The sequence below is a fragment of the Schistocerca cancellata genome, chromosome 1 (assembly GCF_023864275.1).
Source record: "Schistocerca cancellata isolate TAMUIC-IGC-003103 chromosome 1, iqSchCanc2.1, whole genome shotgun sequence".
Lineage (NCBI taxonomy): Eukaryota > Metazoa > Arthropoda > Insecta > Orthoptera > Acrididae > Schistocerca > Schistocerca cancellata.
Window position 1 is genome coordinate 944,751,185 of NC_064626.1, and position 25,978 is coordinate 944,777,162.

A 25,978-nucleotide genomic window follows, 5' to 3' on the forward strand; every position below is an offset into this window, starting at 1 on the left:
GCGTTGCGTTAACGTGTGGGATACTACTCTTGCGTGTTAGCGTATATTAGGGTCACTTTTATTTGATATGTGTTGTCAGGAATTTGGAACTAGTGACTGGTCAGAGCAGATTTCAGGGTAGAATTGTCTAACTTTGCTACAAGCAGCAATTGAAATCTCTCGGGATCAGAAACCTGAATGCAAGCTCAGGAGAAGCAAGGCACGTTTGCTCAAAAGAAGTGAGAATATTCGAATATCATCATAAATGGATCGATGTCAGATTGGTAGAGAAAGTTGCGGAGAATTCTGAATCAAATGTGGTAGCTGACCTTGCGGATATGAAGAACGCAGCTTTTTCTGATTACGACGAAGAAATTCAGTCAGACAACGAGCTCGAAGGTAGAACAGCAGCAGAGTACTATTTTGAATTTGCAGGAAAGGCAAGACGTACCGTTAGTGAGAGTGGCAGATCAGGTTCACGAATAAAACGTCGCAAAACGTTGGAATCGCGTTTGTCTAGCCCTGGAAGTATTAGTGGAGGATCTCAATTAGAGGCCCTCATGCGAAGCGGAGAAGAAGAGGCCGGAGAGAGAGAAGATAGCCACAAAGGAGATGAGGAGCCTAATTACCGAAGAGACGAAGGAGATACGGATGGTAGCTGAACAACTTCTTGAAAGTATAGAGAAAGTTCAGAAGGAAGTCGCTGGTGCTAAAGAAGAGGTGGAAATCATCACGAAAATACGGACATAGACGCAAAACGTTGCGAAAGTAGCGAAACGCTATGGCATGGTGACAAGATTAGTAGCCCAAGATGCACGCAAGGACACTTTATTAGCTAAAGAACAAGCAAAACAGGCCAATTGAAATGTGGGAAACCAAAACGCTCCAAAAGGGGGAAAAGGATAGCCGAAGAAACGCAATAAAAAATTAGCGAGAAAGTAAAGCGCATCGAACAGATCGAGAACAAACAGGTATAAACACCAGAGATTAAAGAAAGACCGACTCGGATCACCTCACAAAAGAACGAGCTAGCAAAAGACGTCTGGCAAGCACGTCAGACGGTAGAGCAGTTAAAATCATGGTCTGGTACGACAGCACTCCTGCAGGATCAGGGAAGGATAGGAGAACACGTACCAGGTATTACGTCGACAACTCCGGCACAGTAGCCGCCATAGGGCGAACCACAGAGCGCCCGCCGCCGGTGCCGCGAAGTATGGCAGAAACCGAATAAGAACACAGTTTTTTACGTCTGCGGCAGACGAAAACATTACTTTGTGAATCTGACGACGCAAAAAGAGGCCTTAACAGTGTACAAGGATCGTTTGGACACCGATTTACAGAGACGCGTGTTGCAAAAACGAGGGAAAATTTCTTCGCAGGAACTGTCGAACCATTCGGCCACAAACATTTCATATTCATTCAAATTTACAAAGAGAATAACAATACATCACATACAAAATGGTGGATAGCTCATAACGATAAAGTTTTACCGTATTCGTGGCCACTGAAATACAAGTTGGAATTTGTCTGTGGATTTTTAGAGTGGTCGATTGCGTAACATATGTGCAGTGTTGCTGAGAGCTGTCGCTCATATAAAGAATTCAAGGACGCGTTCCTTAACACTTATCGGTCGCAAGAAACGCAAGAAAGGATCAAACAGGATATTATGCCGGGCAAAGACCTAGGAGCGTCAGGATTCTGAAGTCCGTGACGTTCTTTGCGTCAGTTATTAAGAAGATTTGCTTTTTGAACCAGCCGTACAGACCAAGGAAATTATGAGGCACTCTTACGTCAAATTACCTCTGCGCTACCAACCAATCCTCACCGGCACGTACAACGATTCCACTGAATCATTCAAGAGGGCGCTACGTGGATTACACTATGTCACCGAAATACAAAACGCAAGATGCAGGAACCGAAACAATGACGGCAGCTAGCAAGGCTCGTCAGAAAGAAATGACAACAGACGAAATGGAGTAAATTATCGATCACAGGAAAACAGCAGCTCAAACTATAGAGAGAGTAACCAGCCTCCGTGGGAGAACAGAGATAGACGAAGCAATTACAACAATAAGTACAACGAACGGCAAAACGGAAACTAGAGAGAACAACGAAAGCCAAACCAGTACCAGAGGGATATTACAACAGCAAAGAAACAACTGGGAGAGCAACAGGCAATGGCAGCAAGAAAATCAACAAGAAAATCATAACCAAATTAGACTACACAACCTGTCTCAGAGTAAACGCAGCAGAAGAGAAACTGACGTTCGGCTCCTGCGACACAGCGCACACCTAGGCCGCGTAACTATCGGAGCGAGCTACAGCAACGTGTTAGAATAGTGAAGACACAAGAGAACTTTTGCGCGAGGGAAAAGAAGTCATCACACGTCCGGATATAAATCTTATTATTCACGTTACCGTAAGGAACATCAGTCTGACTGGAAAGTGGCGGCTACGTTACGGCAATATCGGAATCTGAGATGTATTGCGAATCATCTAGTGCCAGCACTCATGCTGAAGAAAACGAAAATCACTGGAGCACTGAGAGGAAAGCACACGGATGAGTGGATACAAACCCAGTTGATGGTCAGCTGCCAGGGGCACACCTTGGAAACGAACTTCCCGATCGTCCCTCCCTGATCGTCCCTTCGCTGGAAATTGAAATGATTTCGGCATGGATTTACTGATTCATCTTCAGGCCCTATTGAACGTGGGACAATGAGAGTTCACACTGCAAAAAGGTATTGTCAGAAAAATTAGGTTTGCCGATCACGCAATAGCTAAGCAAATTCCTGCCGAATGCCTCAACCTAAATTACATCACAAAATGAGAGGGAGATAGAAATCAATCGTGACATCATGAACGTTGTTGCACCACGTAAGAAGGAGGACGAACTCGACGAGAGGTGCACTGTGCTATTGATAACATGTTAAGGAACTTAGGAAACATTTTAATGAATGACAAGGAGGATATGGAACAAATCTTACTTGGAAACGTGGAAGTATTTCTGCCAGAAACTGGAGCTATCCGTAATTTTGAATAAGCATTCCGAGTGCACGAGCACATAAAATTCTTCGTGCCACCTTAGCATATTCCACTTGCCTACCGTCACACAGTTTTCTTAGAGATCAAGAGGATGCTAGATGATGACGTCATTGAACCAGCAGCCTCCACGTACAACAACAATCCCCCTCCCCCCCCCCCTCCCCCAGTCGTTGAAAGTCCGACGATCAATGCGTTTGGTGCTAGATTCAAGCCAATTTAGTACCATCATACGTATAACCAGGAAAAGATTGTCCCGAAAAGCTGGAGGATCTACTACAAAACTTCCATGGTGCAATAGTACTCTCATCCTTCGACTTGCGGTCCAATTTCTGGAAAATAACACTTCAACCAAACAACAGAATTCACTGCACTCCTTTCTTTCGGTAGATGTTCCAAATTCAAATGGCTACCATTCGGGTAGAGCGTGTGCTCAGCTGCCTCTTTTAGGGGACTCGTTAGTAACTTAAGGTATTCCGTGGAAGAATGAAACACCACTTACATAGACGACCTCTTAATCGCAGAAACGTCGTGGAATGAACACAGTGTGATCCTAAGGGAAATACTGTAGGCCTTCATGGAATGCGACACAACTGCCAACATCACGAAGTCATACTTTGGGACCTCACGAGTAAACTTCCTCGGCAACATCATCACCGTGGAAGAAATCTCACCAGACCCAGGAAAGTTTGAGACGATAGCAAAATGAGTAACACTAACAACTAAGAAATGAGTGCATGTTGTGGTGACAACATCGGCACCTCTGCATCTCATAATTCAATCTAAAGTAAAACACCTCGCTGTAATCGATTTAGTGGGTCATATTGCGCGCACAGGTAGATGTACTCACAGTTACATGTTGGTAGTAGTGGAGGTGACAGGTAAGTATGCCACTTTAACCCCACCAGAAAAAGGCAAAGCAGAGCCATCTGTAAAGATTTCCTCACCCAGGCAGGTCATGAAGTGAGGTTTATCTCCGACAATGGACTCCAGTTCCGGTAAGAGAGATGGAAAGAAATGTTAACAAATCACTGGATTAAACTATATCTGTACGGCATCCTCAACCATCCTTGGCAAGAAAGACAATGAAAAGCCTGGGAACCCTATGCCATATATACTGCACGAAACGAAACGCCACCTTCGATGTTTTCTTACGCGACTTCCAGGGCGTGATGAACGAGTTGCCACGTGTAGTCACTAAGATAGCGCCAGTGACTGTTCTCAGGAACAGGTAACCCAGATATCTAATCCGTGAAGTCGTGGACTTTGGCCACCTCTCCCGCGAACCCGAGAAAATTGTTGACATGGCACTCAAGAATCTGCGTGAGGCGGGAGTGAAACGAAATGAGATCTGTAATACAAAGGCACGTGTAAGAAAATTCCGCGTTGGTCAAAAGGTGTTGGTGAAACGTTTCCCTCTGTTTAACAAGCAGAAACAACTGTGCCACAAATTCTTCCGTATCTACAGAGGACCTATCCGAATTAGCACATGAACATACTAGGACTCGAAATTTTGAAATCAAGGAAATCTCTTAGTATTCACCATATCTGTCATGTGAAACCATTTGTAGAATAGGTTTTTATAGTAGATCTGTTAGGTTAGAATCAATTTGTACATGTAACTTCAGTGGATTAGCAAATTCCTGGTGATATTATGTAGCGTAATCTACATTATCCTTTTACTGAATTTATGTAATTGATGTATTTGTAATTGTCGTTTAGTAGCATTCAGTAAGACTCCCTGAGGAACGTGGTCAAGTGAGTAGCGTGGTTGTTAGATCATCTTATCAACACCTTCACTGCCTGCTTGAAAACCAAAGACCGGGTAGAATAGAAATTCGTCGAAAGTGACATATTTTTTGTGGTATGAAACCCCTGCACATTCACTGAACGAAGCTGAGGTTTTAACCAGCACTTGCCTATGTGACGAATGGCCATTATGTCTTTGGACTACACTTTGTCCGTTATCACGCTCCAAGGAGTATAAGAATGTTTGGAAACGATCGCATTATGGACATCTTATTCGGCTGTATAATTCCCGTAGTAGTGTCTTTCATAACATCGGTATGGCCTGACAGAGAATTTCTGTGTTTATCGATGATGAGATTGCGGTCATGCCACTACGCATATTTGTCACGATTTTCGGGTGTGTTATCAGTGGTATTAGCTGCCCATACATACGTCCGTGGAGACGCTAAATCCGCAGTGATTCTGGACCATCGCCAGTTGTGCAACGAAGCCTTTCTCGAGGTATTCGTAATTTTCTGACGCCATGAGAGTGCCATGAGCAAAATACATTATGAGGCATGAGCATATGTAGTGCGAGTCACGGTGATGTGTCGCACATCAGGTTCAGGAAAAGGAGGACAGTAGTAGGAAGGGGACCATTGGTGAGGATAAGGATCAGCCTACATCAGAGAACTAATTTACTTTTTAGTATTTTCTTTTTACAGCGGCTGTCCACAAAAGGAAATTGGAGCCATTTTTCTAACATGTCAAGCAACAAGTAATCGGCAAAAAATGGGATTTACACGTTTCAGATGTGCGAATGCAGGAGCAATTGTCATGAGACAAAGCATTTACGCAGACGAATGGGAGCGTTGTTTCAGGCCACTTCGGAATTCTCTAACAACGCTGCCGGAAGCTCTAAGAATAGGAAGAATATACATAGTGTAGTCACAATCTAAGAGTAGAGTGTGCCTAAAGTTGACAGGCGTTGGGTAAAGAAAATGAGTTAGTACACACATGAAAAAAAAAGTTTTGCATCACCCCGGTTCCGAGAACTCCTGAAGATAGGCACTGACTGTGGATATTGTATCTCAGACACTGTCCCTGTGTTCAGAGGTGTCACTAAACCCGCCCAAAGATGTAAACAACCATGCATGAGCAGCGCCTATTAGACGGAGGGGGTCCGACAGCCGGTCAGTTCCATCATTACACCAGGAAGGAGGTAAACGGCTCGTGTTGTCTGTAGTTTAACCAAGCCTAGACGGCCAATACCGCGATTCGATCGCGTCCACATTGTTACTTTGTGTCAGGGAGGGCTCTCAACAAGGGAAGTGTCTAGGCGTCTCGGAGTGAACCAAAGCGATGTTGTTCGGACATGGAGGATATACAGAGTGACAGGAACTGTCGATGACATCTGTCGCTCAGGCCGCCCAAGGGCGGTGGATGACCGCTACCTACGGATTATGGCTCGGAGGAACCCAGGCAGCAACTCCACCATGTTGAATAATGCTTTTCGTGCAGCCACTGTGCGCAATAGGCTGCTTGATCCGCAACGTCCATGGCGAGGTCCATCTTTGCAACCACGACACCATGCAATGCGGTACAGATTGACCCAACAACGTGCCGAATGGAGCGGTCGGGATTGGCATTACGTTCTCTTCACCGATGAGTATCGCATATACCTTCAACAAGACAATAGTCGGAGACGTGTTTGGAAGCAACTGGTCAGGTTGAACGCCTTAGACACACGGTCCAGCGAGAACAGCAAGGCGGAGGTTCCCTGCTTTTTTGGGGTGGCATTAACGGGGGCCGACGTACACCGCTAGTGGTCATGGAAGGCGCCTTAACGGCTGTACAATATGTGAATGCCATCCTCCGACCGATAGTGCAACCATATCTGCAGCATAACGGCGACGCGTTCTACTTGACGGACGACAATTCGCGCCCCCATCGTGCACATCTTGTGAATGACTGCTTTCATCATAACGAAATGGCTCGACTAGAGTGGCCAGAATGTTCTCTAGAAGTGAACCCTATTGAACATGCTTGGGATGGATTGAAAAGAGCTGTTTATGGACGACGTGACCCACCAGCCACTCTGAGGGTTCTACGTCGAATCTCTGTTGAGGATAGGGACAATCTGGACCAACAGTGCCTTGACGAACTTGTGGATAGTATGCCACGACGAATACAGGCTAACATCAATGCTACAGGACGTGCTACTGGGTATTAAAGGTACCGGCGTGTACAGCAAGCTGGACTATCACATCTGAAGATCTCGCTGTGTGTTGGTACAACATGCAATGTGTGGTTTTCATGAGCAATAAAATGGGCATAAATGATGTTTATCTTGATCTCTATTCCAGTTCAGGAATTCTCTGGACCGAGGTGATGCAAAACATTTTTTGATTGTGTACTAAGTGTTGTATGGAATAAGCATATTAGGCGAAGACTAGATACGGTTCCAACCTATCATATGTGTATGTAGCGTAGAAAGTGGTACTAACACAACTCTCACACATAGACCAGAGACCCTTCACACCATATTAGTAAGACAATTGTTGTTGTAAGGATGTCATGTTTAGTCAATGCGATAACACATATTTCTTCTTTTAATATTTATTACAATCACTCAATACTGTATTTATTCAAAGAGTTTATTTATTAGATGTTGTTCTATTCATAGGAAACTTCTTGTAAACATCGATGTAAAATTAGCACTGAAACATACTATGAGGACATTTTGGGAGCTGTTAAACCCCTATCGATGCATCCAGTGGGGTGTTGCAAGGCATTATTCTCTGGCCGGCGAAAAGGACCAGCTTGGAGAGAACGCCTATGGTGGGCGACTCAGAAATCTGCCGAGTGGAAGGCCGGTCGTCAGCGCTGAAGGAATGCTGGAGCATCTGAGGTCTACCTGCCGCCTTGACAGCCCAACGAGAACGTAACTGTAGCGTGAGCTCTGCCACGGCCGGAGGCTGCCATAAACTAGTCTATCCCGAGTGGCTATAAATGGAGGAAGCACGCCAGACAAGGGTGGCCTGCTATTGATGTCACGTCACTTCCTCAACCGCCTGGCTGCCGTCCTGGCGCCGGGTAAATTGCAGCCGACGGCTATCACCCACAGAATGGTTGTGAATGTGACTGCTGGACTGTAGGCTCAGCCCTGACGTCACGTCACGCCCCCAAAGGACTCGCAGATGAACTGGTGCCACCATAAGGCCTAGAAGGATCCTCAGGGCGGGCACATCCCTCTACAGATGGCGCGCGGAATCAGGTGGCTATGATCTGAACAAGTTAATGCTGCAGTCGAACACTGTGGCGCAGATGGGCTCTGGCGACTCTGGAGACATAACAAGCTATCCACTGGCAGAGTAAGAGAGAGGAAATCAACTCTATGAACGGGTTGCACACCAGATGTAACGCTGTGTCACCATGTAATACAAGGGAAGACTGCACTCTTTCAGGTATTGGATCGTAAAACAGGACAGAAGCAGAGACATCACTACCTGAGTTGGAGATTTTGTATGGCATACAGCTACACTGGTATCTCATTCCCTCGCAAAAGCCGTATCTCTCGCACCAGACAGTGCGCCAGACTGCCAATTGCTGCCAGTTCGAGATGATGCCAACAGTCCAGCTGCCTTACTGATTCTTCCATGTAGGAAATGGGGGGCAGAGACATCTACTGCTGCTCCTACATCGAGTGCGGAGTGAAGGGCTATCCTCGCTGCGCCTGGTGCTCCATCCAGAAGACACCATTTGTGTGTGTTTAGTGCCATGTTCTATCTGCGTGACTGTAAATATAAATTGTCCCCACGGAGACCCGTGTGAAGGGAAGTACAGGATGCTTCATCACTCCAACTATCGTGTAATTCTGCATGTTTTCTAGTGAAAGATTTAATTTTGGATGCAATTGCTCTAGTGAAGATAATTTGTCAATCGTTTATGTAAATCATACTTTAAAAGTGTGATTTTCATATGTCATGCTGGTAGAAGAAACAATATTACACTGCCGAACGAAACATATTACTTGCTTGTTTATATTTTGGGTGCGGTTCCTAAATTACAATTATTGCTGCTCTACTGAAGATAATTTGTCAATTATGTATGTACATTATACATAAAAGTGTGATTTGCAAGTGTCTTGTAGGTAGTAGACACAAAATTAAACTGTCCTAGGAAATAAGCACAACAGATGACACATGTTGCTTGCTTGTTTAGGTTTTAAGAATAAGTGTGTTTCTTAAGTTATAGTTATCGTCCATTTATGCATTATGGATGACTGAACCTGGTGAATGACTGAGCAGGGGTATATAAGTGGGACATCGAACGGTTCAAAATCTTTGGAACTGTAATGTGATTAAGGAAATTAGTCATCTCTGACCTCAGAAATTGTATGAGTGAGTAAAAATACTGCTGCAAAACCTTTTCGGCCCCTTAGAAGATGTGAAGATTGTGACATAGCAACAACTCCAGGGTCCACAAGAATTGTACTGCACTAAGTAATGTTCATACACTCCTGGAAATGGAAAAAAGAACACATTGACACCGGTGTGTCAGACCCACCATACTTGCTCCGGACACTGCGAGAGGGCTGTACAAGCAATGATCACACGCACGGCACAGCGGACACACCAGGAACCGCGGTGTTGGCCGTCGAATGGCGCTAGCTGCGCAGCATTTGTGCACCGCCGCCGTCAGTGTCAGCCAGTTTGCCGTGGCATACGGAGCTCCATCGCAGTCTTTAACACTGGTAGCATGCCGCGACAGCGTGGATGTGAACCGTATGTGCAGTTGACGGACTTTGAGCGAGGGCGTATAGTGGGCATGCGGGAGGCCGGGTGGACGTACCGCCGAATTGCTCAACACGTGGGGCGTGAGGTCTCCACAGTACATCGATGTTGTCGCCAGTGGTCGGCGGAAGGTGCACGTGCCCGTCGACCTGGGACCGGACCGCAGCGACGCACGGATGCACGCCAAGACCGTAGGATCCTACGCAGTGCCGTAGGGGACCGCACCGCCACTTCCCACCAAATTAGGGACACTGTTGCTCCTGGGGTATCGGCGAGGACCATTCGCAACCGTCTCCATGAAGCTGGGCTACGGTCCCGCACACCGTTAGGCCGTCTTCCGCTCACGCCCCAACATCGTGCAGCCCGCCTCCAGTGGTGTCGCGACAGGCGTGAATGGAGGGACGAATGGAGACGTGTCGTCGTCAGCGATGAGAGTCGCTTCTGCCTTGGTGCCAATGATGGTCGTATGCATGTTTGACGCCGTGCAGGTGAGCGCCACAATCAGGACTGCATACGACCGAGGCACACAGGGCCAACACCCGGCATCATGGTGTGGGGAGCGATCTCCTACACTGGCCGTACACCACTGGTGATCGTCGAGGGGACACTGAATAGTGCACAGTACATCCAAACCGTCATCGAACCCATCGTTCTACCATTCCTAGACCGGCAAGGGAACTTGCTGTTCCAACAGGAAAATGCACGTCCGCATGTATCCCGTGCCACCCAACGTGCTCTAGAAGGTGTAAGTCAACTACCCTGGCCAGCAAGATCTCCGGATCTGTCCCCCATTGAGCATGTTTGGGACTGGATGAAGCGTCGTCTCACGCGGTCTGCACGTCCAGCACGAACGCTGGTCCAACTGAGGCGCCATGTGGAAATGGCATGGCAAGCCTTTCCACAGGACTACATCCAGCATCTCTACGATCGTCTCCATGGGAGAATAGCAGCCTGCATTGCTGCGAAAGGTGGATATACACTGTACTAGTGCCGACATTGTGCATGCTCTGTTGCCTGTGTCTATGTGCCAGTGGTTCTGTCAGTGTGATCATGTGATGTATCTGACCCCAGGAATGTGTCAATAAAGTTTCCCCTTCCTGGGACAATGAATTCACGGTGTTCTTATTTCAATTTCCAGGAGTGTATGTACTTCTTGCAGAAATGCAGTTTTGTGTGAATGAGTGACCAATGTAGTGAATGAGGTAAAGTTTGGATGGTTTCTTATGTGCGCTCTTGGTTGCAAAGGTCGCCCCACCGCATATATCGTCATTGAGAGATCTTAATACTATCAGATGATTTCCTCTGTTCAATGTCACATTATGACATTTTGAAGGTGGGGGTGGCGGGGTGGTGGTGAGAGAGGATGAATCAGTGTCTCACTATTTTTCTATCCAAGGTTACTCTTTAATGTAGATCTTACACCAAGACATCATTTTCATTCGACGACTGAGACCATATACGATGTTAATTCATGCAGGATCTTGATGAGGGTTCTCCATCGAATAATATTTTCTGGAGTTGAAAACAGGTAAGCTTGATTATTTAACAGTAAATCTTGCAGTGGAGATTTGGGACTTGGCAGCCACGAATAGGTATTAGGAAAAGGAACATCCTGAAGCACTTGCCGGGGACAGAATGCTGGTACCAAGAATTTCAAGTATGAGTGTGCGACAATACTTTCGGCTGAAGAGATGAAAAGACTGCCTTTCTAGATCTACCTGTTAGGCCCCTCTAGACACGGCAGGGGCACGGACATAAGAGAAATTTAGGTTGTCTGGCCAACGCGTTTCGACAGAGTCATAAGAACTCTTTGTGAACAATGATGGCGGGCATTAAAACTTCGCTAGTTTCCATGTTCACTGTGGACCAGATGCTATAAAGGAAGCCATCAAACGGTGTAGTCCCTCTGCCGGCTGAATTTTTTGGAAAGCCTCAGGTCTTCTAAGGAATTTTAGAATGGAACGCAACATTTAGGATGGCTCTGAAATTGCCTTTTTTGGTACTCCAAAACACCTCTTTTAGTTTAGCCAAGGTCCTGGGTCAGACACTCTGTAACGTTCAGCCCATCCAGATATTGATCTCTGCGATAAATGTGTCGTTCACTTTAGGGCTAAACAGAAACTCAAAACATTCTCCCTAAAGTTGCTGCGAAAGAAACAAGTCAAACCACAATATCTTCTCCTCTCTGCACGGGAATTTCGAGCCAGTTATTTGCTGCTTCTCCAGAAAGGGGAAGAATATTGTTAACTTTGATTGGGATTGGCAGATAGGCTGACAGTTTAGACCTCATGCATCTTGGTCAACTCGTTGTTCTGAGGGCAGTCTTATTTGTGTCAGGTCTGCCATCTCGAAGTTTGATCTCTCTGTGTGCACTGCCGTATCAGTGAGTCACACCGGTCAGTAGTATGACCGTCAAATGGGAGTGCCACTCACTGGAATCTGCTTAGATTTCAGGGCTCCATTAGAGAGTAATTGCGGTCTGTGTAACAGGTCGCCAGCTGGGACATCGATTACTTCGTGCCCATGAGAATGATTTGCAGGCGCCACACATCACTACTCTGCTGACGCTCGCACCAGCACTTTAAACTGGGGCAGCTCTAAATAACGAGAAAGGCGTATAGTATTGTGTGTAGTATAGCTACTCTAGCTTGCTTGGACAAATAGAATCATAGGCTCGCCAATTGTTCTCAGCTGCACAAACGTAGTATAGTTTCTAGGTAGAATAAATCCATCAAAATTTCTTCATAGTTAGATAATTTCAGACAAACGTTAGTCTTTGCCAGCCAATCGCCACCCTGTGGAGAGTTATTTATTGGTTGCTTCTGTTTTTGTCGGAAACAGTCCGTGACTTATATTTCATCATGTTTAACTTGTACTATTTGTCCTATTTCATGATCAATGAGCTTTTTATATAAGATAAATCCCGTGTTGATATATTAATCACCAGTCAATAATTGACAACAATAATGATAGGGCCTTATTTCATTCAATTATTTCAGCTTTCAAGTGATAACGTCTAATGCAGGCTAACAGTAACAACAACTGTCAAACGGCAAAATCAATTTAGCAGTCGCATGGACCAGGCAAACCAGTGGAAGGCTTCCTGATTAAAGTAACTGCTGTCTTGGCATAAACTTATAGTCGCCTGTGGCCTTTCAAATCTATACTGCAAGACCAGTGTAATCTTGCAGCATGGCAACATTTTATGAGTAGTGACAATGATGTTGTGGGATATCTGTAATCTGCACTTACCTTTAAAGGAGAGCCTAGCCTGAATCACTTATAAAAGAAAAGAAAAGAAAAAATAGTTAATAGTTCACGCGTTTGGATGCAAGTAAGGAATGTCTTCAGTTCTGAAGGTCATCTGCTGCGAAAAGAAGTAAGTCACTTGGCGTTATGAGAGAGTTAAATATTCTCAGGTGAAAGAATAGCATTAGATGGCGCATATGAGCCCAAGTTGCAAATAATCAGATTTTCAGTATACCGGCCAAGTCTGTCAGTAGTTTCGTCCGCAGCAAACCATGTGTAAGAATCCAGAATATCTTCTCGGATTCTGTGGAATGCGTCAGTGTCAGTTGATTCCACATATTTTTTATGCAAAGTTGGCTCTGCAGAAACAGACTGATGGCAGAACTTATGAAGAAAACTTTTGAAAACAGTGTTTTCAAGTTTTCGGAAAGGAATTTTTGCCACAATAGCGTGAACAAGTCACTGCAGAATTAATAATTCATCACATGTCTTTGTTAAAAGCGTTTGCTTCAATTTTGATTTTCGTTCAACATGTACCTCATGTAATGCTCCATCTGAATGCTGAATGAAGTGAAATTTTTTTATCACTTGAAACGTAATACAAGAAAGAAACAAGGTGATATATAGAAGGGCGCATAATATTTGGTAATGTTAATGGACACTGGTATCCAATCTTAACAAAATTTAAAAAAATAAAATAACAGAAATATAACCCAGTTTAGCAATTTTAGTTTTCCAACCATCATGTTACTTAATAAATTTTGTTATAGCTCAGAGCTCAAAAAATTCTACACTTCGTGCGACATCTTCAGAACATTTATTCTTTGTCGTGTAGGTTTAATATTTCCACAGTGCTTACCTTACTTTTATATCGAAATTGAACCCAGAAATATAAAATTTATAATAAAAGGAAACATTAGAGTTATTTTAAACAATATTTACTAAATAATCGGCTTCACAAATGCTCTGGTTCAAAAGATGTCTCAAGAAATCCACAATTTCGAAGTGGCAGGAAAAAATAAGGAGCATGAAAATATAACCACTGACCTCATTGTTGCGTGCTTGGCAGAAGATAATCATATACTAATACATTCGGAACTGGCTTTTATCGGCATTTTCTTTTATTGTACTATTCGCGCACTGAAACTAGAATCGAATTTGATCACTGGACATGTTGCAGTTTGTAAGTCCGTCGATACACCAAGTCCTAGTTTAATTTGGTCGGTGGTTATCCCAAATTCGACATTTTTTTTCTGTGACTTGGCAGCTTGAACTCTTCCTTTGTGTATGCGTTTTTATTTTGTTCATCTCAGCTCAGTTGGAGACGTACGAATATCTTTGTTTGTGGAAACAGGCAGTTGTCCAGGATATTACGCCATTCTTGGAAGCATTTCCACTGTTTTGAAAATACAGGAATTGAAGGTTACATAATAGAAGTTAGTTTTAAACCTAAAAGAGGGAAAAATAGGCGTTAGCGTCGAAATAGGCAATTTTAAGTGCTATAAAATTGGCCTTTTCGTGTTTAATTAGTCATAAAATGCATTAGTAAAAGCTTATTTGAAACTAGCAACTAAGGAAACAATAGGTTCAAAAATGGCTCTGAGCACTATGGGACTTAAACCTAACTACTACTTAAACCTAACTAACCTAAGGACATCACACACATCCATGCCCGAGGCAGGATTCGAACCTGCGACCGTAGCAGTCGCGCGGTTCCGGACTGAGCGCCTTAACCGCGAGATCAACGCGGCTGGCTAAACAATAGGCTTCAACCTAAAGGTTCGCAGTGTAATAATGGCAATGAGCACGATCACAGTGGAGACTTACAGAGTCGATGTTGGTTTCGATGCACTGAAAATGAATATGCTGTACCTTATCGGAAACTGGTGTTAACAGATGTCGTTGTCTTATTATGTTCTGTAATTACGGTTTGAGAACTCCCTGATAGCAATATGTAATGAAACTAATATTTACTTACATGTAGATCTACGGTACAGTCTACAGAAGCTTTGATGAAAGTGCAGTCGCAATACTCGAGTGAGATAAATATTAAAAATCACTGAAACCTTAAATCAAGGTAAGCCTATGCTGATTGGAAACCAGCTACCCCACGAATGGAATTTTTTTATTTCTCACAATTAATGTCTTTTTTAGTCAGAAATATCTTCGTTTCATAACAATGTACACAAATTTCTATCCAAGTTTTCGTATAAGATGAAACAGCGTCGATGCGGTGCTGTTGGATACAAGTGTGTTATGTTGTTGAAGGATGGCTAGAAGAATTGTGTGCAGTATCTAGTCCATCTCAAGGATTTTTGTAACATTGGACTCATTTCCTCTCGTTTTTCAGTTGACACATTCACTTTATAATGCTGTTTTATACCATTGTATCTTTTGAACTCTGAAATTCTTCCTGAGGGCTGACATAGTGTTAAACATTTTCTGTGACGATACTTCTGCCCAGTCAGAAAGGGAAAGAGGGCTTGACGTCTCGTCGACGACAAGATGAGAGACGGAGCAGAAGCTGGAATTGGTCGGGCTAGGGAGGAAATTGGCCTTGCTTTCCCCGTAGCAATAATTTCATCATTGTCTTTAATAGATTTAGGGAAATCACGGAAAGCCTAAATGCAGATAGTCGGTCGGGAGTTTGAAGTGATTCCTCCCGAATGCTAATCCTCTCCTCTGGATACACTTCTTCCATACAGAAAGGATGTTTCCACTTCTGTTTGCAGAGGATGCTTTATTCACCATGTCACGACATGTGTGCCAAAACGAGCACCCAGTTCAGTCTCGTTCTGGAGCGTACGTCTTATTTTCGCGAGTTTGCGCAACAGAGCAATGTTCTGGCGACACTACGGAGCAGTGTTGCGTCAGTTACGGTCACAAGGTCTGCAAGTACAGTGGTGCTGTGTAAAGGGCACATCCGCCGTAGAATTTTTTTCGTGCTTTACATATGCCTTTCAATGTCGATAGAAAGGAATAATAATCTCGAACATACAGTTATATTTCTGATATGCCCAAACTTGTATGTTTTCAAGTTTATTCTGAACAAAAGTCGTCCCCTAGAAGTCGCATTTTTTCCATATTCAACTAGAGCAAGAGGGATAAGTTTAATTCAGTTCAAGGGCGACATTACGTTCATAGCTAGCACGTAAATATTACAAACTATCTAGTGTCTGTATTACTAAGAGTATGCATTTACTCTGTTAGCGGTAGCTAGCATTCTTTTATTTGTAATGACAGATACATTCCATACTGTACTGAGTAATATATCTTTCCTCGTTTAATCTACCAAATTTTAAATAAGTGATCTGGGATATTAGAACATGTACGCCAACTGGTTATGAACCTCACAGATAGTGCCACCTGTTAGTGGCGTAGGTATCAGTTTATGTAAATGTTTCATAATCTTTCTGGGAAAGGCTGTGATTAGAAACTTCTTTATTATTGTGATATGTTTAATACAAAGTTAAACAATACAGGAGGAGTCAAATGTGTACTGATAGAACATAGGTACGTAATATTTTTATTATGTGTTAGGCAAAGACTTTATCTATTGTTCAACCATCGAGTGGTAGTTGTCTGCGGCTGGCAGTGTGGCGGTATGAGTTTGCTTGGGATGCAGTGATATGAAAATGTGCTATCTGCAAGGATAGCGTGGTTTGTCATAATTCTGCTGTGCGGATACAGTACAGAAAGAAAGGCAGATGTATTCCATTACACGACGAGATACAAACTGCCACAGAGACAGTAATAAAGTAAGCGACGTTTTTGTCAACAATGCGTCGGACCACTTCAAAAAAAAATGTATAGTGCATATTCTCACTCACTGTTTCTATGCTTCGTTCAACATAATTTCTTTGAAAGATAATGTAATGCACCCGCTTTAATTTACTCTAGCGCCAAACACCATCAAGCAATAGTAAGTTTCGCATATGGAGTCTTTTAAATTCGCTTCACGAAAAATCATCATCCATAGCAGTAATACAGTAGATTTCATTACCTGCAAAGTATCTATTATTATAGAAGCAGAGTTGGCTTTACATGATTAGTAAGGTAGACTGAATGCATATGTGCATCAATGTACTATTTTATTATCATTATTACTCTTATTGTTATTACTATAGTATTTACTATCTCCAATGTGAGCAAATTTTGCCATGTTGTTACGTTTTTTGGTAGAAGAATGTGTCAAGTGTATTGCCTTTGTCAACCTCTTGTTTATCATACATGAAATATATTAGTAGTTGCAAATGTGGACAACCGTCAGATGTGTAATAGAATGATGACAATCAAAATTTATGCCAGACTGGCATTAAAACCTGGATGCATGCATGTCCTAAGGAACCTTCCATAATATTTCTGAGCAGCAATAGCAGTGGAATATCGTATTTATCTGCCAAACTAGGGCAAGCGACTTCCAGTTAAAATAAGCATCCCGTATGGGAGATGTGTTTGGATAGCCTAATTGTACGTCTACTTTTAGCAGTAGCGACGCAAGGACATTTGCTGTGTCCCACCAGAAAAGCTGCGTATGAGTGGTTTCTGTTAACTTCCTCATCTCTTACAGGTTAATTGTCTTCTTACGTTCAGCTTGCTATGGCAAAATCCTATAGCCAGGACGCACTGAAGATCACTTTCCAACCGGACTTCGTAAGACACCTTCTTACCAAGTTGAGCAGTACCTCTGAGACCAACCCAGACTGCAACTGTCCCTCATTGTGGATATGCATTTTTCCATCGAAGCCAGTATCGTTTATATAAAGGTGACATCTGTCGCTCCGTGCACTGTCGTGGCCAATAAGTACACCAACGTCACTAAGTTCAGAAACTCATGTCGGAGCCGTCAACATGGACCATGCTGGGCTTGGCCCGCAGACTCTGCGAGTATTTGAGCTTCCACTTGAGGTGCCAGAATGTGCTATCAAGGCAGCTTTTCAACCATATGGCAATGTCACCGGCCATATGGCGGAGAAATGGCAAACTTTCGAAGCCTTCTGTGGACTAAGTCAGGTAAAAATCGACCTCTTAAAATATATCTCATCATACCTAAACATAGGTGGATGTCGCACCGTCATCATACGCGCCAACCTGGAACATGTTCTGGCTGTAGACAAGGAAACCACGTTAGATCATCTTACGAAATCTCCAACACAGGATGTTGTCGTACCCGCAGAAACTACTATTCTCCCCGTCCATTTTGTCAAGCCTTCCACATCTCCCTCTCTGAGCAACGAGAGGAGCGACATACTGAAGGAAACAGTAGCTGCAGGAAGGCAGGATTCCACAGCGGCAGAGCTCTTGACGACGCCGACGATGTCCACTGTGACCACAGACCACCAGCTGCCTGTAGTTGTACCTGAGGAGAAGATGGACGAAGGATCGTACCAAAATCGGCCTTGCTTCACAGATAACGAGGTACCGACGAAATTCCACCACACACGTGTGCATAAACAATGTTCACCTTTGGACAGCAAGAAACGGCAGTGAGCTCCTTCTGAAGGATGCCTCGTTCACACATCTGGCCTAGAAGAGAACGGCGATGATGATGTGAATTTGAATATACACCGAACGCCGATACTAGACGTCCGGTTCTCCACGTTGGTCATGATACAAATATCACATCAATCCGGAGCCAGATACCGGCGTCAGACGAACAGGATGGTCATCCTAGAGCGCCAATCAATGACACAGCAGCCTGAGATGAAGGAAATCGCGAGTCACCCATTAGATTAATACCAGCTCTTTTTCCGTAGGCTGATGCCCTTGAAGTTGTCAATGATGTGGCGATGGGAGTGGTGGATAGCCGTGGCATTTCGTCTGCCATATCCAACCATTTTACCAGCCTTGTTAACTGAGATCGCGAGCTGTGAAGTTCAGCGATTCTCTCTCTCCGTCTGCTATGACGACACCTCCAGCCAGCGGCGGTAGACTACAGACCTTCTGTCTACCCACAACTATCATCTGTACAGTCTGGACGCAACATAAGCTGATCTTGCTCCGACAAATGCTCACTGCAGCGAATGTCGAAGCTTCCTTCTTACAACAAGTCCCTGTAGCCAGTTTACCAGACTTCTTTTGATATACGGCTTGTGCCTCACAAGCGCCCCCACAGGCAGAGGAGTTGCAATCCTTGTCCGTGAGGGTTTGACAGCCACCAACCTGCGATACCTCCTGAATGTGAGTGGCGTGGCTGTTACAGTCAATACTATGCAGCTCGTTAATATCTGTGCTCCTTCTGGCTCGGTACTATGGGGAGAATGCCTGGGTTTCACCAAGGAGGATGTAGTGCAACTCTGCCAGGGTCGACTGGATGACATGGTGATAGTTGGTGACTTCAGTTGTTGGCAGGCGTGTGCCATTCACTTTGCCCAATACTCGAAAGTCTGGTACAGTATCTTGATCTGGTCGACACTTGTCGACGTATATACGGTTATGTACCTGGATTCATCCACCTAGGAGGATAGATTGGTTTTACGACACACATACCCTAAAGCGGTTATAAATAGCGCGGAAATACGACCTCCGACCTCCAACGACCACATGACATATATCTGTGCTGCTACCCTCCGTCCGCTACTGGTATGCTTTGTAAAATGAACACTGACCATTTCGACTCACAGGTACGCAGGTTAGGGGTGGAGACTACGTTGTACCAAGCCGTCAACCATCGCGCTCACTTCGGATGAGCGTTAACTTGGTGGATCAAATATGCAGAGCCTGCTCTCTGGCAGACACTGATGGTGTATAGTAGGGATGCAGCAACACAGAGAAAACACACGGTCGACTTTTATAATACACTCCTGGAAATTGAAATAAGAACACCGTGAATTCATAGTCCCAGGAAGAGGAAACTTTATTGACACATTCCTGGGGTCAGATACATCACATGATCACACTGACAGAACCACAGGCACATAGACACAGGCAACAGAGCATGCACAATGTCGGCACTAGTACAGTGTATATCCACCTTTCGCAGCAATGCAGGCTGCTATTCTCCCATGGAGACGATCGTAGAGATGCTGGATGTAGTCCTGTGGAACGGCTTGCCATGCCATTTCCACCTGGCGCCTCAGTTGGACCAGCATTCGTGCTGGACGTGCAGACCGCGTGAGACGTCGCTTCATCCAGTCCCAAACATGCTCAATGGGGGACAGATCCGGAGATCTTGCTGGCCAGGGTAGTTGACTTACACCTTCTAGAGCACGTTGGGTGGCACGGGATACATGCGGACGTGCATTGTCCTGTTGGAACAGAAAGTTCCCTTGCCGGTCTAGGAATGGTAGAACGATGGGTTCGATGACGGTTTGGATGTACCGTGCACTATTCAGTGTTCCCTCGACGATCACCAGTGGTGTACGGCCAGTGTAGGAGATCGCTCCCCACACCATGATGCCGGGTGTTGGCCCTGTGTGCCTCGGTCGTATGCAGTCCTGATTGTGGCGCTCACCTGCACGGCGCCAAACACGCATACGACCATCATTGGCACCAAGGCAAAAGCGACTCTCATCGCTGAAGACGACACGTCTCCATTCGTCCCTCCATTCACGCCTGTCGCGACACCACTGGAGGCGGGCTGCACGATGTTGGGGCGTGAGCGGAAGACTGCACATACGGTTCACGTCCACGCTGTCGCGGTATGCTACCAGTGTTAAAGACTGCGATGGAGCTCCGTATGCCACGGCAAACTGGCTGACACTGACGGCGGCGGTGCACAAATGCTGCGCAGCTAGCGCCATTCGACGGCCAACACCGCGGTTCCTGGTGTGTCCGCTGTGCCGTGCGTGTGATCATTGCTTGTACAGCCCTCTCGCAGTGTCTGGAGCAAGTATGGTGGGTCTGACACACCGGTGTCAATGTGTTCTTTTTTCCATTTCCAGGAGTGTATCATCCAATGAGAGTTTGATATCATACGAAACACACCAGATCGCCAGGCAATGATCAACTGCAGAAAGGCGCGATGTGATGACGGGATACCTCAGGAATGACCTATGGTTCACCGTTCTAATTTGGTTACTAACGACGGCCAACGTGTAGCCGTGCAAAGGGACATTGTTGGAGCCTTCCACGCGCTATACGAGTGACTACACGGCACAGCGAGCACATCCCGTGCCGGTAGCAACCGTTCCCAGATTACTCCGTGGTGCAGCTCCACTGGACGTGGCAACGGAGTTGTTGCAGGACGCGACGGAGGATGAAGTTCACGACGTTATCTGTAAAGAGACGCTAACAGATCATCAGGACCTGATGGACTCTTATTGGAGTTTTAGAGAACTTCTCAACGGCTGTTGATACCATCTTGGACCGAAATTTGTAGATAATTACTGTTCACCAAGAAGTGCTTGCCTGAGGCTTTCTTCGAAGATCTCTTACTATCAATATTCAAACCTAAATGTGGAAACCGAATACGAGACTATAGACCTTCGACGGTGCTTAACAGTGACACGAAAATTTTCACATGGCTACTGGTAAACCACATGCGATGGTTAATTCGCCATGTCGTCTCCAAGGATCAAACTTCACTAGACTCTCTATAAAATATCACGTCTGCTCTGTGCCAATACACTGACTTAATCTCCCTAGTTGGAATCCAGCGCCTCCCACGTACATTCGCCTCACCGCGTTTTAGTTATGGTTCGATCCTGTCGACGTCTCCTATCTCACTGCAGTGCTGCGCGGTACTCAGTATCTAGATACCTTTATTGTTGTGTTCATGCGCCTGTACATCATCATGGAGTACTTGTCAATGGCCATTGACGGGTACCTTCCACAGTAACCATTCGGGGCGCCAGTTTGTCCTTTATCTGTGGTGCCTAATGCTCTAGCACTGGAATCTTTCCTGTGTGGCCCGCAGCAGTAATCAACAGGCCTCTTAATTGATGGCCGATCTTACCAATGCATGGTCGTCCGTGGAGCCGATGACATGACAGACGCTGTCTCCTGGAGTGCGACATATGGTGCGGCATCGGGAAGTAAACATTTTAAATACGGTTTTTCATACGTAAGAAATTCGGTGAATCGAAAACGTCTCGTATGAAACACTCGTCAGCCGAGCTCGTGGATCAACAGCAAAGGAGTGCTTAGGAAGCAGTGTCAAATTGACCATCATCAGAGCAAGAGTCAAACGAGATGAAACTGTTGATCAGTACACACTACTTTCATCATACCGCGCCGTTTCGCGCACAATGGCAGGTTCCGGGCACGGATCAGCTGCTCGTGGCAGGCACGCGGTCAGCTGGTGAAGGCCGACAGCTCAGGCGGCCGACGCCCTGCGCCGAGTGGTGGCCGCTGCCGCCGCCGCCGCTACTGTATATAAACACGGGCCTGGCCCCTCACAGTGCACAGCAGCACCGTCACTCGACTTGCTTCTTTCTCTCAGCTCACAACATGAAATTTCTGGTAAGTTGCAGTCTCTCATATCACATTAAATAGAGGACGGCCTCTGTACCATCTATTAAATGCCCTCAGTCACCGTACGTTTGTCAGCGAATGTGTACGTACTTTGCATAACTATTAATGCTGCCTGTGAGTTTATGAAAATTGAATTTTGCAGTAGTTGTGCCGGAACAACAGCATGTAAAGAAGCAATAAAGAGACTGGACAACAAATTGCGAACGACTGTAGAAACTGGTAACTCAGTGAGATATACATAAATACTGGACAGTTAATTCAAGAAAAAGCAGGCAAATTCTTTATGACTGGGCAGAACGGGAGATTATTATTATTATTGTATTATAATGACGCTGGTATTTACATAACAGAGCGCTTCGAACATTTGATGTAAAGAGTATTAGCATGAATAATGGGTGAAAAGTATTAGTGACTTTGAATTACTAAATCAAACGTTACACACTCGGAGATTACTGGAATCTAAACTGTACTACGATCCGAGATCAGTAACATACCTGTTAAAAATAAAATGAAATAAAATAAAATAAAGTAAGACAAATTTCGTTGCATAGTTTGTGATGGTCTGCGTTTGGGTTACATTCAACCGGCAAATTTCACTACAGGGAATGATAATGCAATCTAAAAAGAAATATAGTCTATATAGATCATGCAGCAATATCTGCACGTTTAACCATCGATAGTTACTGCGGCTTTCTACTACTGTATGATGTCATACTAAGAAGAGCTTATTCCCTAGGCTGTGGCTAAGCCATGTCTCCGCATTATCCTTTCATTCAGGAGTTCTAGTTCTGCAAGGTTGGCAGGAGAGCTTCTGTAAAGTTTGCAAGGTAGGAGACGAGGTACTGGCAGAAGTAAAGCTGTGAGGACGGAGCGTGAGTCGTGCTTGGGTAGCTCAGTTGATCGCGTGCACGGTAGCTCAGCGTGTTCGGTCAGAGAGCTGGTTGGCCTCTGTAATAAAAAACTGAGTGGAAGGATCAACAAACGAACTTGACCGGATGTCATGTGACGTCCGCAACGACCAAACACAACGATCAACAACGAAAAAAAAAAAAGAAAAACAAGAAAAGAAAAATAAAGATAAAGTTGGTAGAACACTTTCCCGCGAAAGGCAAAGGTCCCGAGTTCGAGTCTCGGTCCGGCACACAGTTTTAATCTGCCAGGAAGTTTCATATTAGCGCACACTCCACTGCAGAGTGAAAATCTCATTCTGGAAAGATGTATTCAACTTAAGAAGTATCGAAACACTTACGCCTTGCCGACTACAAGCCAGTTTAAAATCGCCGTCACTTTTATCGTGGTGACCGTAATGCTGTAACGTTTCTGAGGATCAGACACGAGTGAAATAATCAGCTCATGCTGTGGTATAAAGCACTCTTTTTGACAACGCTGTATGGAAGAATGTTGGTCTACGATCAGAGAGGCTGTTCGGTTTAGGGCATTATTTATCAAACAATTCTTAAGAGGTCAAGATTTTTATATTTATATTCACTTTATCTTTCAGGGTCTTCAGTTCCATTCTCAGGTCACTTCGACAGCGTAACACGTTAAGGGTCGGCCCATATCCGTAATATTATTGCATTCCAGGTGACTTTCTAATTTGAACGGTGGTGTAGTTGATGGATGTACAGCCGGGACTACAGACATGAGACAGAATTTCCATGTATTAAAGTATGTAAAATATGTTACAGAGTGATGGGATATAAGTGGGCATAGCTGTCAGATCGCTGGCCGCCGCTAAAAATGTGTATAAAACATAAAAAAATAGTAGCTGAACTGTTACGTCATTACTACTGTAATGTTTTAATAGCACCTAGAAAGCTTGCCAACTGAACTTTGACTGCGATTACCGATCTTCAGTGTCAGGGAATACTTACGAGAAAAATGTAAGCGTACTATTGTTAACTGTTGTTGGACGTAATTCAGTAGTTAAGACGGTATTGATTAGAATGGATGAGCAGTCTGGTGTGTTACGTATGTATTTTTCGGTTATGCTCTTTTGAATTATATAATAATGGCGAAAATAAAGATTAGTTCGCGAGTTGTATTTCACTGATTCTGAGCAAGTTGATAATTACTTGACTTCTTTGAATTTTTCTCACGTGTGATTACGATAGGAAGGCTCTGCAGCTGACTTCTTTTGATCAGTCATAGTAAAAGGGAAAAAGTGAAGTCGGAGCCTATAAACGTTTAACAATTGTCGTTTTCGTGCACGGGTTTACATTGTTTCAGTTTGGCGCCTGGTTTGTGCTGGTTCCCACATGGCGGTAATTACAACTAGAGCCCCTCAGGTTTCAAAAACGTCGGGCGGTGGACAGAACAACTCCTCCCGAGTATAATAGAAGGCCGCCTGACAAGGGAGTCACCACTACACATATTTGATGATGTTGTTGCATGAGAGTTAAGCAGGAGACCTAACGTTAAAGGATGCTACATGAACGTATGTTCCAGATATGCGTCAACACTAATAAATTTAAAATTTAGTGACTCGTTACAGGTTCATTTGACTAATAACTCAACGCGTTTATACCGCTCCAGAATACTATATGGGTATTTATGAATTATATCGCATACCGTAAGTCACAAGAGTTGCAGGCGAGAGAAAAGTTGTTAATCAGGGATACAAGAAGTACTATGTTAATTAGTGGGAATAAGTGAGAGAAGAGGGCTCTGTAAAAATGATTTGACAGAGAAAAAGGCAGGTTTTATAAATTATTTGACGATTTTATGCAGCTGGCCGGGGTGGCCGTGCGATTCTAGACGCTACAGCCTGGAGCCGAGCGACCGCTACCGTCGCAGGTTCAAATCCTGCCTCGGGCATGGATGTTGTCCTTAGGTTAGTTAGGTTTAAGTAGTTCTAAGTTCTAGGCGACTGATGACCTCAGAAGTTAAGTCGCATAGTGCTCAGAGCTATTTGATTTTATGAAATAAGTAACACCGTGATGAAAAGAGCAGTCAAGGGAAATAGCCATCAGGGCAGCCAAAGATAAGAACTCGAAAGGGAGATTATTTGCGATGGTAGATCTAAAGGTGAAAAGATTATTCTAGAGAACGTTTGTACACAGGACGAAACGAAATGATTAGAAAACCTAGCGACTTAGAATTTAAAAAAGGAATGTATTTCCACAGGTGATTGTCTTGGCCGCCTGCGTGGCCGTTGCCTGCTGCCAGGAGACGCGAGAGAAGCGCGGCCTCCTGGGGGCGGGAGTGCTGGCCGCCCCCGGCGCTGTGCTGGCGCCGCGCATCCTCGCCGCCCCCGCCATAGCCGCCGCCCCCCTCGTCGCCGCCCCCGCCATCGCCCACGCCCCCCTGGGCCTCGGCCTGGGTCACCCCATCATCGGCTGAACAGCTTCATGCTAATTACTTTGTGACTGTGTATATTTACTGCGTGTTCCTAAATAAAGTGCCTGTAGCCTCACTGGTGTTTTCTGTTACGAAATATCCTACACCATTTCTTTTCATAAATCCTACTGCATTTTTTATTCTTAATCTTCTGCATATTTTTTCCCTCGCACTAGCGCCCATCTGGCTCTTCCTCGTCTATAGAAATCTGAGCGCCAACATCTGTAACATCTGTTCTTTATGCACATAATTTTCACTTAAAGATTTACTTGTCCCGAAGCACGAAACTTTCTCCGTGTACAATTTTAAAGTGGACAATAGCTTTAGCTTTGGCTACGTATTCCATAGATAGTTAACTTTCACCCTTAAAGGCGAGGACGATGTCTTATAATATTTCATATGGCAGTGTACGGCGCTGAAGAAAAGGCGTC

General features: G+C 44.7%; 1 protein-coding gene across 1 annotated transcript; it reads left to right on the forward strand.

Annotated features, from left to right (window-relative positions):
* Positions 1-317: 317 nt before the first annotated feature.
* LOC126116695 (uncharacterized) lies at positions 318-25,623 on the forward strand. Its single transcript, XM_049915037.1, has 3 exons — positions 318-419; positions 21,990-22,196; positions 25,335-25,623. The coding sequence occupies exons 1-3, from the start codon at positions 318-320 to the stop codon at positions 25,548-25,550; spliced, it is 525 nt and encodes a 174-aa protein (XP_049770994.1). The 3' UTR covers positions 25,551-25,623.
* Positions 25,624-25,978: the final 355 nt, after the last annotated feature.

Coding starts and splice junctions, on each gene's coding strand:
- LOC126116695 (XM_049915037.1), top strand. CDS start 318: ATGAAGAACGCAGCTTTTTCTGATTACGACGAAGAAATTCAGTCAGAC. Junction 420..21,989: donor ATTTTGAATTTGCAGGAAAG/GCAAGACGTACC, acceptor GCACAATGGCAG/GTTCCGGGCACGGATCAGCT. Junction 22,197..25,334: donor CTCACAACATGAAATTTCTG/GTAAGTTGCAGT, acceptor GTATTTCCACAG/GTGATTGTCTTGGCCGCCTG.